The following is a 22,243-nucleotide window of genomic DNA, read 5'->3' as shown; positions in this document are numbered from 1 at the left end:
ATGGTACAAATAATGGCACTTGGTGAATGATGAAAGGTTATATCAACTCGGCGTTGCCTCGTTGATATAACCTTTCATCATTCACCTCGTGCCATTATTTGTACCATTACACTCATAAACATTCATTATTTGTATATTATTACGATTCTATTTTGCACTGTTCAATAGAAAATTATCATTTTATTTTGACATGGACGCATCAAGGGGTATATATAAACATAGTTGCAGGGGTATAGGCCTACTTGCCAAAAACTTTGATTGCCACCAAACCTCTTCCTCAACTAAACCAAAGAATATATATCACAAGAATGAGTATTCCGCGATTTTTGCATGAGAAATTTGTAACAGAGAGCTCCAGTGAGTGATGCCCGCCCTCATAAGGGCGGATGTATACATACTAAATAAGATTTGATTTAATAGATATTATACATGTCACATTAAATAGAATTATGATAATAGTTTTTGCAATTGTAAACTATTTTATAATACATATTTATTAACAAACTAGTGTACATTCACTTTTACAGACAATTATTTACTAACATGCTAAGTTAGTTCACAAAAAAGGCCTAACACAGCAACACCAAAATCAACGAATCGTTACTCAGCACGGCCTATTCTTTACCATTGCCGTGTTCTGCTCTACGCCCGGTAAATTAAGTATTGTTTTTATGATATAAATTAGTATAAAATACATGTTGTTAATAGGACAAAATGTTAAATGTCATTAACATTTATTTGTTTTACCAGAAACAAGTTAAATATAGGAATATTATTAAACTATCTTTCGTGAAAACGCGTAAACAACAACACGCCCGGTCACGCTATCGTAGCGCCCGGTTGATAAAGCAAACTGTTTATACCGCAGTTTTTACTAAATAAATTGCATAAAACGAACAATTAAATATCCAAATAGTATTTAACATGATGTTGGCATGTAGTTTTTTACGGTGGCCCACAACTGTCACGCACACTATAACACAGAATCACACAATTAAAGAAGGAATTACACAATTAAAAAAAGAAATCGCACAATTAAAAAAGAAATCGCATATAAACAAAAGAAAGCATGAAAATACAAAACGAAATGCACAAATAAAGAAGAAACGCACAATTAAAGAAGAGCTAAGCACAATTAAAGAAGTCCGCAACAAATTCGAAAGCTCCTCGCACAATTAAAGAAGTCTGCAACAAATTTGAAAGCCCCTCGCACAATTAAAGAAGTCCGCAACAAATTCGAAAGCTCCTCGCACAATTAAAGAAGTCCGCAACAAATTCGAAAGTACCCCACACACAATTAAAGTACAGTAGTCCGTATGGAACGCCATTGCTGCCTCCGGCAGGAAACTTTAATTCTATTCGGCTCTTTTACCATTACGTTCGGCTCTTTTAGCATTCGGCGCATTTCTATTCGGCCCTTTTACCATTACGTTCGGCTCTTTCAGCATTCGGCTCTTTTTAATTCGGCCCTTTTTTATTCGGCTCTTTCTGCATTACGTTCGGCTCTTTTTGATTTGGCCCTTTTTTATGCGGCGAAATTAAATTCTAACCTTTTACATGGGGTCAAATGGAAGAAAATCAACGGCTGGAAATGAGTCTATGAAAAGTTTACAAAACATATAGATGCAGCATGTAGAGTGTTTGGTTGGTTGAATTAAATGAATTTGAAGGCTATTTCAATATAACTAAATCATTTTATTGACATGATTAATGTGTTAGTTAGAGAACTTGCAATTGTCCCACCTTATTGACCATTTTGAGAGAGAAAAGGTTTGATTTATGGCCTAGGCTAGCTAGGCCTCGCCTAGTGTCAGCCAAACATTTAATAATAATAATTTACCCTTTCTCTCTCAAAATTTGTTAAAAGATGAATTAATTTAGGTTATTCAACACATCTTTAATCGGTTGGCTACTCATGGTTGGCGCCATGATGATGAAATGTTTGTAAACTTTTCATAGACTCATTTCCAGTCGTTGATTTTCTTCCATTTGACCCCATGTCAAAGGTTAGATTTTAATTGCGCCATATAAAAAAATGCCGATTTAAAAAGAGCCCAACGTAGTAATGCAGAAAGAGCCGAATAAAAAAGGGCCGAATCAAAAAGAGCCGAACGTAATGTTAAATGGGCCGAATAAAAAAAGAGCCGAATGCTGAGGAAAGAGCCGAACGTAATGGTAAATTGGCCGAATAAAAAAGAGCCGAAAGCTGAAAGAGCCGAACGTAATGGTAAAAAATGGGCCAAATAGAAATGAGCTGAATGCTGAAAGAGCCGTACGTAATGGTAAAAAGGCCGAATAGAAATGCGCCGAATGGTAAAAGAGCCGAACGTAATGGTAAAAGAGCCGAATAGAATTAAAGTTTGCTACTGCCGGAGGCAGCGATGGCGTTCCATATGGACTACTGTACTCTAATTGTGCGAGGTACTTTCGAATTTGTTGCGGACTTCTTTAATTGTGCGAGGTACTTTCGAATTTGTTGCGGACTTCTTTAATTGTGCGAGGAGCTTTTGATTTTGTTGCGAACTTCTTTAATTGTGCGAGGAGCTTTCGAATTTGTTGCGGACTTCTTTAATTGTGCTTAGCTCTTCTTTATTTGTGCATTTCTTTTTATATTTTCATGCTTTCTTTTGTTTATATGCGATTCCTTCTTTAATTGTGTGATTTCTTCTTTAATTGTGTGATTCCTTCTTTAATTGTGTGATTTCTTCTTTAATTGTGTGATTCCTTCTTTAATTGTGTGATTCCTTCTTTAATTGTGTGAATATGATTTATATAGTGTGCGTGACAGTTGTGGGCCACCGTAGTTTTTAACATTTTTTATCATGAAAATACTACCGGTGGTCCAGCCTTTGATTAGTGAAACCGTCACAAAAAGTTGTATACATCCCAGATACATCCACACTTATGGCGGCGCCCTACCACATGGACAATATTACTGTTACAGGGAAAATCACGGATTACTCATTCTTGTGATATATATTCTTTGACTAAACTAATACAAAACACGAGCGCCACCTATTGCCCGGTGGTGTCTCTAATTAATTTTCTTCATTTTGACGACGGGGCCCTAACTCAACCAGAGTAGTCCCTAATTTTAATTTAATTGACATGGAGTCCTTAAAACTGTTGATAACAGTTACATTTCCAAATTTTCTTCGTAATTTACCCATTCCTGACACGTTGGCAGGGTTTGGTGACCTAACAGGTAAGTTAGAGCCGTTTTTGTTGGAAATGGAATTTCCAAGTTAAGGGCAGTTTCACGTCACGTGCTTGCCTACTTATTGTTCGTTCGCACATGCGTTGTTGTTGTTTGTGTTGTGTGTGTGGTGAGAGGAGCGCCACTTTATTTTAAATACCTACCTATCTCGGTCTGCATCAGTGTATGTAACCGAGTATTTGAATACAGATCACTCCGGCCGCGCTTCAATCCGGCCGCGCTTCAATCCGGCCGCGATTCATTCCGGCCGCGATTCATTCCGGCCGCAGCTATGGAGCGCCCAATGAGTCTTTTACAACCGAGACACGTTTTTTTTGTAGAGAATCAAAATAAACATTTGTAATCATACAGTATATTTTTTCTCTTTCAGGATCACAACAACATCGCAAGTGTTTTAAATTAGGTCTAATGCTAAAACAAAATAATTTATGTGTTTTATCCAATGTAATAGGCTAGTATATTAATTGTAATGTGATTAATTAATGTAATTTATTGCAATGTACCCTATATGTCATATTATTTTTATCATATATAAATTAAAATATAAAATCATTGTAAATTGGACTGTACAAAAATAATATATTAATTCTTGATACAATTCCAGGTAACATTAATTAGACGGATATTTGATTATTTGAAATAAATTAATTAATATATATTGTAAATATTGTTATTAACTATAACAAACATCAATAATAATTGATTATTTGAAATAAATAAATTAATATTTCACATATTGTTATTAACTATAATTAGTAAGTATGGGTACTGGCAAGATGAAGTGTTATAAAAATAAGGGTTTTAACTAATTTTTAATGTTAATAAATGTAAAGCTATAAAAATAAATGTACATAGAAAGAAATTAAATATTGTTATTCAACCATTAATTAGACGGGTATTTGATTATTATTTTATTATTGAATTTAATTAAGTTAAGTTTAGTTTGAAAGAAAAAGCAGTTCCAACTTCTTTGAATGTTATTGTTATGAAAAAAGTAAAATTGTTGCTAATTTAATATTCAACTAGTTCCATTTAAATTCACCAAGAATTTGTTATAACACTGAACAGTATAGAAAACGTAGATATGGGCGCTCCATACTAACGGCCCCTTTGCACAGGAAGTCGAATCAAAGCAAGAATATGGTCGAATTGAATAGCGGCCGGAGTGCATATGTTATGCGCGATTTGAACGATTTGCGCAATTTGAAATTGCGCAAAAAAATCCTTGCGCAATTTGAAATTGCGCAAAGAATTCTTGCGCAATTTAAAATTGCGCAAGGATTTTTTTGCGCAATTTAAAATTGCGCAATCAACTTGCGCAATTTCAAATTGCGCAAGAAAATCTTTGCGCAATTTTAAATTGCGCTGCACAATTTGTAAATTGCGCAAGATAGTTCTTGCGCAATATGACACCTTTGCGCAATTTGAAAACGAACTGTAAATTTTCAAATTGCGCAACAAAATTCTACCAGACAATCGATATTATAATAATTTATTGGAAACTAAATAACTCAAAATAAAACATAATAAATGCGAACATGTGTATAATAAATACATAACATTTATTATTACAATTAAATAATATTATCACTGTAACTTGAAATAAATCAAAATAAATGTAAAAATTAAGTTTTTAATATTAGTTTAAGCTAGGCCATGTAACCTAGTCAGTATCAGTAGTCCAGACCCTAGCAGCTAGGCTAGAGTAGTATAGCCGGCCGCCCGCGCCGCGCCCGCCTGGTGGAACACCACCGCTTCGTTTTCCTTCGTCGGTTCTTCGACGGTATGCTAACTTATATAACAATATTTGCACTACTAAAATAAGGAAATGCGATATTTATCTTTAATTTTGAATCATTCTTAGAAATTACTATAAAAATATGGGTGTGCATGATTTCACAATCTGTCGAAAAACCTTGCGCAATTTGCAGATTACTTGCGCAATTTAATACGTTGCTTGCGCAATTTGAAACACATGTTTCAATTCAAATTGCGCAAGGATTTTTTTTGCGCAATTTCAAATTGCGCAAATCGTTCAAATCGCGCATCATACATCGCGCTAAACTGATACGGCGGCCGGAGTGAAGCGCGGCCGGAGTGATCGGCTACCGTATTTGTTGCTTAGATTTTGCTAATTTCAGTTAAATATTTCAATATTTTTCCAGCAATGGAAGGTACAACCATTTGTATAAAATCCTTTGAATCAGTTAGGCTCACCATTAGCATTGTGTATTATTTGGGTTCAGGGATGATTCGGCCCTGAGACGATTCGGCCCGGGACTATTCGGCCCACTTTTGGTGGGACGATTCGGCCCACTTTCGGGCCGAAACATCCCACTTTGTGGGCCGAAACGTCTCACCTCAGACCAAATTCATATTCATTTTTTTGGGTATTTATCAAGTTTTTAAAGGTGTTTAACAATCCGTATTTTATTGATACAGGTATTGACAATTTTGATATAATATATATAATAAATTACTAAAAAAACGTAATTTTATATTCAATTTATTACTTCGAAAACTTGTTTACATCGTTCGCGTGACTAAAAATTGATCATTTTCGACAATGTTTTCAAAATGTTTGCTTTATTGCATCTTTATCCCCCATAGTCTCTCTGGAAATAAAGTTTGGGGAAAAGGCTTATTTTATGCTTATAAAATGCATATCAAAGCCGAATCGTCCCAGGCCGAATTGTCTAAGGGCCGAATCGTCCCGTTACCTATCATTTGTCCATGGTTATGAATTAACAGAAACGGGATGGTATTCTCCGTGAACCACCAACCAACAATATCATCGAGGTAGTATAGATTGATGGCGAACTCTAATGAATATCAAAAGTGATTTGCCCTTGCTGATCACTGAACATGGCTCTTCAGTAATTGACCAATTGGATATACGAGTTTGAAGTCAAGAATTGACCAATAACACTGTACTGCCATGTTAAGATTAGATAAAACATCACATAGTGAAATATATTGAGATGAACAAAAGGCAACCATCATTTACAGCATAGCCCGAGGGCCTGCATCCCTAAAATCCTTGCATTTGCGCCGTTAATAATTATGAAAACGTTACAACAAAAAGCTAAATCATTACAATTTTTTTACTCAATTTAATACTGTGTATTTATTTAATTATTATTGTGATTTTGCAGTAGCAAATTCAATTGGAATTTGCCAGTAAGAACCTACAAGCAACTGTTAAAAAACAAGACTTTAATTGTCTATAAATAATTCAGACAATAGCTACTGTCACTACCATATAGGCAATTAAGTAGTAGCTATAGACACTACTATTAAGTTTGGTTCTCACTAGAGACGCAATGCATGGCGTAGACGCAACGCAAGCAAGTTGAACAATCCATCGCTTGTGATTGGTCAAATCACTTACGACTGCGTTACGTCTGTGCGTTGCGTCTCTAGTGGGAACCAAGCTTTAGTATAATATAGACAATTAAGTAGTAGCTATAGACACTACTATTTATTATAGACTAGGCCTACAGTATCAAATACAGTAGTAGAAATAGACACTATTAGATAGACAATCAAATAGTAGCTATAGACACTACTTTTATTATAGACTAGGTCTACAGTTATCAAATACAGTAGTAGATATAGACACTATTAGTATTATAGACAATCAAATAGTAGCTAGACACTACTATATATCTACATAACCACTTACTAATTCTATAAATCAGAAACCCATTTTTCTACGCTCTCATGTATAAAAAGAGCATACAAAGACATTACACCTACAGTACAAGTTTATTTAATCTTTTTAACTATTAATTAGTTTTCAAAACATTAAAACTAATATTATATTAATTACGCTGCTTGAAAAAATGTATTCATTCAAATATCTGATTTGTGTATAAAATGACCTACAAATATTTGCTATTGCGCTTGAAAAAAAAGTTTTCAACTTCAATTAAAAAGTTTCTATCTAGATTTGTGTAATTTGTGTTGTGTAAGAAAATGCTGAAACAGAAGATAAAGTAAGCTCCTTTAAATATGAAATTAAGTTGAAATAGATGTTATCATTGGCACACCACAGGACCATTTATTGGCTCTACACCCTCAATGAACTTAATCCAACATGGGCTTACAACTGAGAACTAACATGTAGTACTAGTAAAACTATAACCATTTTGCGTAAAATTTACTCCAATACGGGAGGGACCCGAGGACCAACATGTAGTGAGTCTCCACGTAAACCATTTTGTTCACTGTAACTTTCAAAAGAATACAAGCTCTGTCTACACTATCAAACTTTATGCGACAATAACATGTGATGTGCCCATATAAGGACATGATGACATCACATCAATACCATATTTGGGTATATCACTACCATATTATTTGGGCATATCACACTTTTTTGTCAAACTAGTTTGATAGTGTAGACAGAGCTTCGGAATAGTTTCATTGTTGACACACACATAGACCTAAAAGGTCATTATAGTTTTTTTTAACAAATGTAAAACGAAAACCTTATTTAGTTTATTTTGTAAAATAGATTTTTCCAAGTTCCATTATCTTTAAATCTATCCACTAAGATTTGTGGTTCCTACAAAGTACCGTACTGGTTATAGTACTGTAACATGAGGGTGACTATGTAGTGTAATGTGGAGTAGGCCTAACATTATTATGTACAGTAGAGATATTCAAATACCACCTCACATCATTTATAAAAACTAGAGGGAGCTAAAACTGAAATACATAACAAAGAAGTACACAGTCCATTGTTTGTAACTTGTTAGTGAAATATAATTTACAATCGTATCTAACATTTCACACGCAAAAAAGCCTAGAAATTAAATGAAAACAAACCTTTGTTAGTCGTAACTTGTATGAAATGCAACTTAAAAATATTGAAAAGAAAAAGCAAATTTACTAACATTTATCAATTGCAGATTATTATTGACAATTAAATGTTGGTAACTACCACACGCAAGTATAACTACTTTAACTATAGACTGTGTATAGATATGATAATAATTTATTCCAGATAAAAAGTTCTGCGATATTAAAGGTTTTAAACTATCTACAGCATATGACAACTGATTACTAATGTACTATGATGAGAAGTACTGGTCATGAGCTGGTGAAAACAGTCAAGACCATGTTAATGTTCTCCCAAAAATAACCCCTACTAATTTTTGTAAACTGTAATTTATTCCACCACCCTTTCCAAATCTTACACATCAATTCAAAACTCATTGCGTATACTGCAATTGTTTGTAAGATCAGGAAATCACTCTATCTGATCAATCAACCGTATCATTAAATGCTTGCTGTATTTCTTAACAAAAAGCAGTTTTGATACTTTTAATTTATACACTAAAACATATATAGCCGCATTTTTTTATTTGTTTCCTTCATTTTCTTGTTTAGTTTTTTTTCTTCTTCTTTCTCTCCCGTTTATGTTGCATACTTTTGAGTCCATTCTCTGGCTGTTGATATGTATTTCTCTCTATTATTTTTAAATGTTCGAGCAATGTCTGGGACAAGTGGGTCGTCTGGGTTAGGGTCATTCAATAAAGAGCATATTGACAGCAACACTATGGAAATAAATAACATAATTTGTATTTGGTGGGTACCTGCCTACCAATCAATTTTTGTCTTTGTGGGAATAGTCATAATATCTACTGTAAAGGCAAATTTAGACGAGTGGTAATGGTAATAAAAATATTGAATCTATGTCATTTCTTCTGACCATTTACACAAAACGCGGAGCGGACAGGTGGTTTACGCTCAGAATAGATACGGTACAGATTCTACGTGGGACAAGCTACGCAGTTTTCCGCTTACCGTTACTGCTCGTCTGTGTAACGTGACTGGTAAATAGTGCTAAATATAATTATTGAATATGGCTGAATTTATTATGATAAATAACCATAAACTAACCTTTAGACATGGTCAATGCTGGTGACCACTGAGACCGCAGAATGTCTAAACAAATAATACCATTTGCATTGATATTTGGGTGATAAATTTTTGTTGTGAACGCAACCTAGAATGAGATGAAATAAACATTAATAATTAATATTCATAGCATTCATAAATAACAACACTTTAAGTTCAACTTAATAAATGTTTGAGAAATGTTAAACCCTTTATTTAAACTGCATCTTAACGCATTTAATGGGAGGAGGTGAAATACATTACACTAAATCACATTAAACTAAACAAGATTGAAAAATGAAATTTTGTGTTTATCAATTGAAACCGACTTATTTACATTAAATCTAAATGAAACCATTTATTTAGTTTAGTTAGAGTACTGCATCTTTTTTACACTGCATACATTTTTACAACTTGTTATAATTTTCAACAAGTTGTACTGTAATGTAACATCTTGTTTTCCCGATTTATTACATGTTTTCATACAAATCTTGGGAGAAAAGTATTGTAATTATACAGTTGAGGGAGCTATTTGATTATTATATTATTGGCATAACATACTGTGATTAAGATAGTCAGTTAAATACCAGCACAAACTTGCTTCTTGATGGTGAGATTTTAAACAAAATTTCCCTCACACTAGCACTCACTTGTTACAAGTTGTTACTTTTTTTATGTGATGTGAAAAGGGCTTTAAATAGACAACCTCTGTGGCATAATACTAAATGAGACTAGTCTGGCTGAGTGGAACTTTTAGCTACATGCATTTGTCCATCTCCATGCTAATATAACATGGATACAAAAAAAATAATTCTATTCTCAACTTGGTGTCATTACTAAAGCGTGGTTTCCACTAGCGACGCAACCTAACGCAACCCACGCAACATAACAAAATGCCCTTCCAATAATTGTGTTTGCCCCCGCCTGCGTGAAATCAAACCTGCTTGTTGCGCATCAACATTAGTTAAGTTGCCGTAGACTTTGACCTGGTTCACCCTGCATACTTTTGAGTACTCGCTGTACTATGTTTTCCAGTGTTCTCTTGCCATGCGTTGTTGCGTGAAATCAAAATCAAAACGACATATCGATGTTTGCAGCACTGTTAAGTCGTTGGTTCCCACTTATGATTATGCAATACAGAACATTACGTTGCGTTCTAGTGGAAACCACGCTTTACTGTAGTGTTTCATACAATTTGCTTACCTTGGGTGGTTTAAATGGATAATCAATTGGAAATTGTATAGTTAAAAAGAACACACCTCCTTGATAAGGACTCTCAGGCTGAAAACAACAATTATTTATTGTTTACTTGCTTTCTTTACTTACTTGAATCCAGGAACTCAAAAACATTGTGGTAACAATTTTTAAATCAAAATTACTTAAAAAATTATTGTTTTTCAATTTTATTTTGATATTTATTGTTTTCTGATGACATAATACAGCATACTCTCACTGAATAAAAACCAATGCAAATGATGACCGATTTCAAGAATACATGTTTTTCTTTGTGCTATGCTTCATTGAGCAGCTATTAAATACACGTAATCAATAGGGCAAGTCGTCATTTGGACTTTATGTGATGTGCCCATATGAACATGATGTCATATCACTACCATATTTGGGAATATTACTACCATATTTGGCCACATCACAACTAGTTTGATAGTGTAGACAGAGCTTTAGAAACCAGCAAAACTCTGTTGATGTGGGGAGCAATATTCCTGCATGCGCATGGTGGATTAACAAGAAATACTTTAGTAAGTCGTAGGTCGTCGCAAATTAACAGCATCCTATTAAATCCGGTTTAATAAGTTCATACTTAATTATCTTATACTTACAGGACCCATTATTGTTGCTTGCCAATTAAACACTGCAAGTGAATTGAAAGGTAATTGTTAAAAGAAAGCTAATTAAATTTTTAATTTAATTTAATTGTAAAATCTTTACAAACGATAGAAAAATAACACATTTATGATACAGAAAATGAATGATAATGGATGATTCTGTATTGATGATGTTATCATCATGTTTGGTTGAGAATTATACAATGTATTATTTATTTATGAGTAATAAAGACTTAGTATAGATAGGCCTGATGAACTTACAATCGTCTCCCACTGGTCCTACAGAGCATTGGGCTGGTGATTCTCTACCTAGATCTTGTAATTCCTACAAACAAGTAAAATAATAATGATCAAAGGATAACAAATAAAGGGAAGCACAATACCACAATATAAATCATAGTTAGCATCTATTAGTATTATTATTATTGGTAGCCTGTAGTAGGAGTCTAGGCCAGGCCTACTATATTTATATAATTATATGTATTTTATATTTCAAAGCTACTATTATGGGATGGACTTTGATAGCCTATATCCAACTCTGGTACAATTTACTTCCTTTTTGTCCATAGCTTGGCTAGGTTCGAAATCTCTCCGGGTCGGCGCTAGACCTACCTACCTACCTATTCTAGGCTGGGTAGACTTTATGCCTAGAATCTCCGACGCCACATTAAAATATAGCCACACAAAACATCCAAAAACAGAATTCAAATATAACCAAAACAACGCAAAACAACAGAAATTAACTAGAACTTAAACTCGTCACCTGAGGACGAGTTTGGTTATCCGCCCGCAAAAAAAATGTATCTTGCGCATTCAAGTACTTTTCAGTTATGACTTTTCCAAAAAGTAGCCTATTCAAAATTAAAATTGCCCTTTCAGTGTAATAACCAAATCAATCCTTTTATTTAATTGTTTTCCCGTGATCGGATTCCATCCCGGTACCTCTGATACCAAAGTCGGTTGCACTACACATCGATCCATATGAGCACCTGCTGAAGAAAATCCGAAGAAACAGTCCTCGTTCATTCGGTATGTCGTGAACCCCCTCGATGCTTAATTGGCGTCCATGATCATCATTATTGTTTCACTGCCTGTCGTTTAGTTGTTGTTGGTATGTCATGATAAAACAATTCATATTACATTGTATATATTGTAATTTATTGTACATACTTGTTAACTTAGGCTATATAGTGTTAACTATTCTCTGCTGTAAGCAGCTTGCTCAATTTTATTCATTTGTCATTTCCTTTTCTGTCTAATTTAAATGTTTGAATGTGACCTTTTTGATAATGTAAATGTGAGCACAGAATATTTTAACGAAGATAACTTAATTTCTTCACTTGAACATTCTAACTTATCATCAAACTTTTCTATATTTGGACTAAACTGTCGTAGTGTTGTTAATAAGTTTGACTTAATCTCAAACTATTTAGACTCACTCGTACATGCCTTCTCCGTCATTGCCTTCAGTGAAACCTGGTTAACCGAAAAAGATAATATTAATCTATACCAGTTACCAGGCTACAGTTTGATTCACAATGATAGGAAAGATAAGAGAGGTGGTGGGGTAGCGTTCTATGTTACCAACAAACTAACATATATTATTAGAAATGATCTGTCATCTTGTATGACTGAAGCAGAGACTATTTTTATTGAGATTGAGTTAGAATCAGGAAATAATGTTATTTGTGGTATAGTTTATAGACCACCCTCACGTTCCTTGCAAAAGTTTGATGATGAATTAACATGTGTAATGCAAATGATTAATCTAGAAAAAAAGAAAGCTTACCTTGTGGGAGACTATAACATAAACTTACTCCAACAATCTACCGACAACACTATCCAATCACACTTAGACACAATATTTTCTCAGTCATTTCAGCCAATCATAAAAAGTCCTACTAGAATATCCGATAATTGTGCTTCAATAATTGATAACATTTATTGCAACATCGATTCTTTTACTACGTCCCTTAAAAGTGGAATACTTATTACTGATATTTCTGATCACTTCCCAATATTCTGTGTAGATACTTTGGAAAAACATAATAAGCAATATCCTCGATTTGTATATAAACGACAATACTCTCCTCAACAAACGGAGTATTTTTTGCAAGAATTACAAAGTAATCAGTGGAATGATGTGCTATTCTCAAATAATGCGAATGTTGCTTATCAAAATTTTACAAACACTTTAAATAAAACAATTGATAATTTTTTCCCTTTAAAACGAATTAGAAATAAGGCGAACAAGTTAAAATCTCCTTGGATCACAGCTGAAATTGCCAGAGCTATCTCTCAAAAACATAAATTATATAAAAAGTACAAACAAAATAACACCACTACTAATAAAAGTACGTACATACATTTTAGAAACAAGTTAACCACTACTATTAGAAATCGGAAAAAAGAATATTATATGGTCCAGTTTGAACGAAATAAACAAGATATTAAAAAAACGTGGACAATCCTAAATGATATAATGGGTAGGAAAAAGACTACCAATTTGCCTACAAAAATAAAATTGGGTACTGAGACTTTCTCTGATAATGATGAGAAAGCTGATGCATTCAACTCTTTTTTTATTAATATTGGAGAAAAACTAAATAATAAATTTAGGCATGAATCTCAAAATGAAGAAATCACCCACAGAACTTTCTTAAAGGGAAATTTTACCTCTTCAATGTTTTTTAAGCCTGTTACTGAACATGAACTTAACCACTATATTAAAAACACAAAGAATACTTCTCCTGGCCATGATGGTATAAGTGCCCAACTCATAAAATCTGCTTCCCCGTTTATTTTAAAACCTTTATTGCATATTATTAATACGTCATTATCATCGGGCTGTGTCCCGGCTGATATAAAAATTGCTAAAGTTATCCCGGTATTTAAGAATGGTGACATCTCCGATATAAATAATTATCGGCCTATTTCCATTTTACCCTTTTTTCCAAAATAGTTGAGAGGATTGTGTATGATCAAACGATTTGTTACCTCTCAAAATATAACGTACTGAGTAAAACACAGTATGGATTTAGACAACACCATTCAACTAGTCATGCTTTAATACAATCGATTGAAAAAATCACAAACGCTATTGAGAATAAAGAGTTCACACTAGGAGTTTTCCTTGATTTATCAAAAGCGTTTGATACAATCGATCATGATATATTATTAGATAAGTTAAGATTTTATGGTGAGGAGTTCCGCTAAACTGGTTCTCAAACTATCTTAAAAAAAGACTACAATACACATTTATTGTTAATACTGCATCTAGTAAAATGACAGTAAACACTGGAGTTCCTCAGGGATCCATATTGGGTCCATTATTATCTCTTATATTCATTAATGATATTAGTCTAGCATGTAACCATGTAGACATGATTATGTATGCAGATGACACAAATGTGTTTTATAGTCACAATGATATTACTCAAGCTTTTGATACAATGAACCAGGAGTTATCTATACTTTCGGACTGGTTTATTGCTAACAAATTAACGCTAAATGTAAACAAATCAAAATATGTTATATTTAAGGCTAGAAATAAGTCAGCTGACACTACCTCACTAGAATTGAGGATGGGAAATGAATGTATAGTAAAAGCTACTGAAGTTAAATTTCTAGGCTTATTTCTGGATGAAACTTTATCGTTTAATTATCATGTAAATGAGGTAGCAAACAGTATTTCTAGAATAATTGGTGTCTTAAACAAAGTGAAGTCTATGTTATCAAGTAAAATCTTGTTAACGGTATACAATGCACTTATATTACCTAGAATAACGTATGCTATCACAGTATGGGGTGCTACCTCTGCTACAAACTTAAACCGTATACATATTCTCCAGAAAAAAGCACTTAGAAATATTTGTCATGTTCATTTTATGCATCCTTCTCATCCACTTTTTATTTCAACCCAAACATTAAATATTTTTGACCTTTATACGAAACACACTGCTATATTTATGTATCAATATAAACATAATCTATTACCTGAATCATTTAATAACTTATTTAGTACATCTGCCTCATTCCATAATTACTCAACTAGAAACAGGTCAAACTACTGTCCACAACTAAAACGCACCAAAGTCGGACAGCAATGTATTTCCTACCAAGGAACACATATTTGGAACAATTTAACAGACTATATAAAACAATCCCCCACTTTAAGTTTGTTTAAACAGAGATTAAAGCAATATTATAACAATAGAAATATTTAAGTTAAGTAAATCACATTATGTTATTTTGGTTTGTTCTTTTTGTTTGTACTAATTGTTTGATCTTTTTGTTAGGGTTACATGCTTAAAGCAGTTGTGCTTATTTTGTATCCCATTCCATTATCTTATTATTTGTATTGTATTTGTATATGTTTTTATTTTGATTATGGAATAAAAATGTCGATGAATTGAATTGAATTGAATTGATGCAAGTTGATTATTACATATCAAACTTAAATCATAATTTTTACTATGATGAAATCTTCACAAATTTTAAACAGTAACATATTATGAAAGTGCATACTTTCAAGTTTTATATATTAACATGTAAAGAAAAAAGATAAAGGTTATGTTTATTGTTTTGCTCTTTGAAAATTTTATTGTTTGTTTGATGATCAAAATTTCGAAAATTATATTTAATATGCAAATAATGTAGCCATCAAACACGCTTTAACATTCAACACTATAATAAATCAGACCTACGATTCATAGACTGTAATAAATAAAATAAAAAACGGGGGTAACCTTGCATTCTGATGAACTGTATCACTTTTAAAAGTAGACATATTTTGCAACATTTTCACAATTTGTTGACGTTTTCGTGCGCAACCAGTCATGTTTAACGTGCTCGTAGAACGCCATTTCAAGTTGAAAAGTGAATAAAATAACGTAAAATTGTTAACCCAAGTTTGAAAAACACAATTTATGCAAAAGAAAAGCTTATACGCGTTCCCTGTGCCGTGCGCGCGTAAAAAATGTGCGCACCAATGACCTGAAACGTGCTCTAATTTAATCAGCAGAAATTGATTTGAAGCATTTTAAAATTTCAAACGCCGTTTACGCGCGCACTTTCTAATGTTACAAAATTCGGTAGGGTTAAAAAAGTTAACAATTGATGTGAAGCAAACGTGGCTGAAAATTACGTTAAAAAATATTTATCTGTTTCAAAGTTATGATCAATTTAAGATTTTCAGAAAAACGCACGTAACTGACGATACGCGCCTCTGACAGCGTCCAAAAGCTTGGCTGCACAATTTCAGTTAAATGTCTATATGTTGACCAAGTTACAACATGTTATGTTAACACGTTGCAGAGAAACAGCGTGAACGCAATTTACGCGCAAACTTTCTAGTCTCCAAAAAATTGCTAAAGATCGAAAAAGTTAGCCATTGATGTGAAGAAAACGTGGCTGAAAGTTACGTTAAAAAATATTCATCGGTTTCGAAGTTATGATCATTTCAGGATTTTCAGAAAATCGTGCGTAACTTACGCTACGCGCGTCTGAGAGCGTCCAAAAGCTTGGCTGCACATCTTCAGTTAAATGTCTAAATGTTTACTAAGTTACAACATGTTATGTTAACACGTTGCAGAGAAACGGCGCGAACAAAAGTGGCGGAAAGAAAGAAGAATAATAAAAAAGAAACACTACAATTCCAAGGGCTTATCCGCTTGAGGCGGATAACCAATTATAAAATTGTATATTATCTAGACCTACCGTTTGTAACCTTTTCGAAGCCATTCTTTGTTATATATTTTCAACAACCTCTCTCTCTGCTTGCTGTTTTAATTTTGTTTTCCTCTCTCTCTGTGACTCGACAAAAGATCTTATATACTATAGTATATAAGATCTTTGGACTCGACTCTTCTTCACCGCATGAGGGGAGTATTCATGGGAGTTACATTGATGATTCATTCCTGCCTCCTGCATGCAGCAGAGACTGTAAAGCTCTGTCCACACTATCAAACTTTATGTGACAAACAAATGTGATGTGCCCATATTAAGGAAATGATGATGTCATATCACTACCATATTTAGGCACATCACACTTTTTGTGTGTAAATGTAAACCGCCGTTCCGCAACCTATCAGTTATCAGTTATTAAAAAACAAAATAAATAATAATAATAAGTATTAACTATGTCTTAGAAATAATAAATTCTGACACGGATCGTCTGTATTCAATTACGAGTAATATTATCTGGGACATTTGCAGCTGCACAGTTCTGTACAAGGGAGGTTGGATTTGGCACATTTGCAAGTCACACAACCACGGTCAGATTTGCAGCCACATTTGATAAGTTCATTGCAGGCCTTGGCTGCTTCTGGTTTAGTCACCCGAACTGGCTTCCAATGTGTGTCTTCTAATGTCCAACCCCAATCTTCTGGAGTAGGAATAGAATTGGTTCAGCATTCTGACAAGTGGTCCATATACCTCCTTGATATATGGCTCTTTTCACATGTTGAAGTAATGCATCCTACAATATAAATGTAATATAATGTACAAACAATGCAGTGATATAAAAAAAAGTGATGTTACCAAATATGGTAGTGATATATCCAAGTATGGTAGTGATATAACATTATCATGTCCATATATGGGCGCATCAAATTCCTGTACCTATGGGTCCTAAACCTATAGCCTACATAAATTATTTAAAATTATTTAAAAAAATTGTAATTATTAAAATTATTTAAAGTTAAATTTAATAATGATGTGTAATTGCAATATAATTTTTCACAAAACTACTTTTGGGACTCCCTGTAACTAAGCATTTGCTAGGCCTATGAGAGGCATCCGCTTTGCATTGCCACAGTCGTTTTCGCGGTGGAGGTATGCCTAGCAACGAGCCTATGTTAGCCTAGCCTAATTGATAATCAATTTAAATGCTTAAAAGAAACAAGAAAGTAAATTAATGGTAACCTAAGTGCTTTAAAGTGGTAAATCAATATATATATTTAATAAAAACACTCGTTTGAAATCAACAACTGCTTTATAAGCATAAAAATACTTACCACTTAGCAATTATCCACCTCTGTCAACAATCAGAATGCCGGATTTTATGAATACTCATTTTGGAGGGAAATCTTTGTCTAGGTAATACTATAGTAATTGATTGTATATAAAAGGGGTTCTATGGACCTTAAATAATGAAATAATTAAGGTAATGACTGAATTTGTCAATTGACCAGAAGTAATGATATTAACTTTTGACTTAAATTTTGTTTTATATCACTACAACTAACTTCAGTGTTATAGAGAAGCAGTGCCTTTTCGACATAATCTATTTTTTAACATTCCAAAGACCAGTTAAAATAAATCACAATATTTGTTATAATAGTTTCTATTTGAGAATAATAAATACTAATAATAACAATGATTTCATTATTTAAGGTCCATAGAACCCCTTTTATATACAATCAATTACTATAGTATTACCTAGACAAAGATTTCTCTCCAAAATGGTACTGTTCCACGCATATGGAAAACTTCTATTATAAATCCATTGCCTAAAGTTAATAAACCTAGTGTACCAAAAGATTTTAGACCAATTGCAATTACTTCAAATATAATCAAATGCTTAGAAAGGTTAATTGTATCTAGACTTAAGAAAATATAGGTAATGCAGATAAGAATTAATTTGCATACAAGAAAAATAGAGGGGTTGACGATGCTGTTAATTCTTATCTCCATGATACATATCATCACCTTGATTCAAAAAGAAATTATGTACGGTCTATATTTTTCGATTTCTCCAGTGCTTTTAATACTATTTTACCACATGTTTTAATTGATAGATTATTAAGTTTTAATGTCTCACCTCAGCTCGCCAAAGTTATACATAGTTTTTTGATTAATAGACCGCAGATGGTTAAGTGCAATGGTATCCTATCCAACAAAGAATCCATCAGTGTTGGAACTCCTCAAGAATGTGTTATTTCTCCAATTTTGTTCTCTTTTTATTCAAGTAGTTTTAATATTTTAAGTAAAGATTGCAATATTGTAAAATACGCTGACGATACTGTAATTAGTGGTCTTCTTTGCGATAGTAAGCATAATGTAAATGAATTTGTTAATGAAGTTGGAAGATTTGTTAATTGGTGTGAGGATATGAACTTAATACTTAATATTACTAAAACCAAAGAGATGATAATAGATTTTCGTAAAACCGCAGTTGAACATAATGTAATAACTATTAAAGAAACCGAGGTTGAAAGAGTAACCCAATACAAATACTTAGGTACTATAATTGACAACAAATTAAACTGGGAGTCAAACTCTCTCATGATTTCCAAGAAGGCATCTCAAAGGCTCTACTTTCTCAGAAAACTCAAGCAAATTAGAGTTGATAACACTATTTTAATTCTATTTTATCAAAGTATTATTCAAAGTATTTTATCTTTTAGCATTGGATGTTTTTATGGTAACTTTACTGAAAATGATAAGAAAAATATTGAGAGACCACGTAAAATTGCACAACGTATTATTAAAGCTGATCTAACGCCTTGTTCATTTATCTATGAAAAGAGTATTTAAAAAAAAGTAAACAATATTATTATGAAAGACCCCCTCATCCGTTACATTACTGTTATAACTTAAATAGATCAGGTATTAGGCTACGACCTCCAAGAGCAAATCTTTGTAGAACTAGAAAATCCTTCGTTGTAAATAGCATTCATATTTTTAATTCTAATGTAAGACGATAATGCAATTTTTAAATAGTTTTACATTTTTAACAGTATTTTTAACTTTTTATCTTGTATTTTTAGTCTGTTATGATACTGCACGTTTTAAATCGTTGCAATATTGTTGTTTTAATCTACCAAGCAAAGTGAATTTCCATTTTTATGGACAAATAAAATTTCTTGAATCTTGAATCTTAAAATGAGTATTCATAAAATCCGGCATTCTGATTGTTGACAGAGGTGGATAATTGCTAAGTGGTAAGTATTTTTATGCTTATAAAGCAGTTGTTGATTTCAAATATATATATTGATTTACCACTTTAAAGCACTTAGGTTACCATTAATTTACTTTCTTGTTTCTTTTAAGCATTTAAATTGATTATCAATTAGGCTAGGCTAACATAGGCTCGTTGCTAGGCATACCTCCATGGCGAAAACGACTGTGGCAATGCAAAGCGGATGCCTCTCATAGGCCTAGCAAATGCTTAGTTACAGGGAGTCCCAAGTGTAGTTTTGTGAAAAATTATATTGCAATTACACTAGGCGCTACTGCAGTTTCGCACCACACCGTTATATCTTCGATTTCTCACCTAAACTTTCGTTTTTTACACTCACAACATAATATTATGTAACATGTTTATACGATTCGACCACTTACGAAGTAATTTTTTTTAAATAACAATACTTTTCAAAACATTTTAAACAATACTGAACTCGCTGTCAACACACTGCGAAATGTTCGCCATCTTATATTTATCACTGAATTGCCAGAATTTATGCTTCATTTTACCCCAAAAATTGTAGAAACTATAGAGGGCAGTGTTATAAAATCCGATTACACATATAGGCCTACCCTATTTAGTTTTGAAAAGCAAGAAATGTTTTCAGCTGGCGAAATAAAGGTTAAATTAATATTTAATTATTAGTATTACTATTATTATTTATATTAATGGTTCCTATCAATGTTTTATGTATGGACTCATATCGTCACCGTTTTGATATGTACAGCTGGTTCTTTATAAAACCACTCTTTGCAGTTTAAAAATAAAAACAGAAAATAAAACATACATTGATTTCTGGCAATTTTCTGAATCTAAAATGGCCACAGTTCAATCGAAGTTTTCGCGAAAAAAGGAGCTGTTTTGAAAGGCATTTTTTATTGTGATAAAGGTAATATAACGGTGGCTAAATCATGGGAACATGTTACATAATGGCCCAAAATTGTATGATGTGAGTGCGAGAAAAAAATGAAGCAAGAAATCGAAGATATAACAGTGTGGTGCGAAACTGCAGTAGCGCCCATCATTATTACATTTAACTTTAAATAATTTTAATAATTACAATTTTTTTAAATAATTTTAAATAATTGATGTAGGCTATAGGTTTAGGACCCATAGGTACAGGAATTTGATGCGCCCATATGGACATGATAATGTTATATCACTACCATACTTGGATATATCACTACCGATGTCATGACGTCATTTGTTTTCAATTTGTGAGTTGCGTGCCAGTGCGCGTACAATACGCAGGCTGAACGAAATTATATACAATTGGTATCGTGTGAGATATTTATGCAGTGTAATCATCTTTATTTGTTATTTGGAACCCTTTGGGTGAGTTTAATTATAATCGTGTATTAATATGTTTAGCCAGGAGTCTGCGGGGGCAGTCTTTGAGTTGTTTACACCTTTAAAAATTATATATTTCTAGATAATATATAGGCCTCGCTTGACGTTATCACTTCGTTTAAGTCGAGTTGGCGTGCGCGCGAGTGTCTACGTCTTTCTATTACTATAGAGGGGGTAGTCGCACTATTCTATATTATCATGTTTCGAAGTGTTTGTTGACTACAGAACTATCTACTTAGTGTATTTTGTTTGTTCTTATAGACAACCCAACACAGTTGTTGAATAATAAAATTAATAAAGACAACATATTGCAACCACGTGTTCACCTCATTATTCTCACCGATTCCACCACAACAGCCATATTTGGTAACATCACTTTTTTTTATATCACTACATTGTTTTTACATTATATTACATTTATATTGTAGGATGCATTACTTCAACATGTGAAAAGAGCCATATATCAAGGAGGTATATGGACCACTTGTCAGAATGCTGAACCAACTATTCCTACTCCAGAAGATTGGGGTTGGACATTAGAAGACACACATTGGAAGCCAGTTCGGATGACTAAACCAGAAGCAGCCAAGGCCTGCAATGAACTTATCAAATGTGGCTGCAAATCTGACCGTGGTTGTGTGACTTGCAAATGTGCCAAATCCAACCTCCCTTGTACAGAACTGTGCAGCTGCAAATGTCCCAGATAATATTACTCGTAATTGAATACAGACGATCCGTGTCAGAATTTATTATTTCTAAGACATAGTTAATACTTATTATTATTATTTATTTTATTTTTTAATAACTGAGGTTTGAAATATAAAATAAAGAAGTGTAAACTGTAAATATAATACACTGCAAAACAGTTATATTAATTTATTGAAGCTTACAACTTGTAGAAAATAATCTGGAAATGTAATCACACATAGTAAAATGTAACATTCCTCTACACATAAC

At 33.0% G+C, this 22,243-nt stretch overlaps 1 protein-coding gene across 1 annotated transcript; it reads right to left on the bottom strand.

The window, feature by feature from the left end:
• Positions 1-6,153: 6,153 nt before the first annotated feature.
• Positions 6,154-20,942, bottom strand: LOC140051459 (ubiquitin-conjugating enzyme E2 2-like). Its single transcript, XM_072096679.1, has 7 exons — positions 20,314-20,942; positions 16,687-17,446; positions 11,230-11,293; positions 10,963-10,994; positions 10,328-10,405; positions 9,128-9,233; positions 6,154-8,781 (listed from the first exon to the last, which is right to left on the bottom strand). The coding sequence occupies exons 2-7, from the start codon at positions 16,708-16,710 to the stop codon at positions 8,642-8,644; spliced, it is 444 nt and encodes a 147-aa protein (XP_071952780.1). The 5' UTR covers positions 16,711-17,446; positions 20,314-20,942; the 3' UTR covers positions 6,154-8,641.
• Between the last annotated feature and the right edge of the window lie 1,301 nt (positions 20,943-22,243).

This window comes from Antedon mediterranea, chromosome 6 (assembly GCF_964355755.1).
Source record: "Antedon mediterranea chromosome 6, ecAntMedi1.1, whole genome shotgun sequence".
Classification (NCBI taxonomy): domain Eukaryota; kingdom Metazoa; phylum Echinodermata; class Crinoidea; order Comatulida; family Antedonidae; genus Antedon; species Antedon mediterranea.
This window is presented reverse-complemented; position numbering and strand designations above follow the sequence as displayed.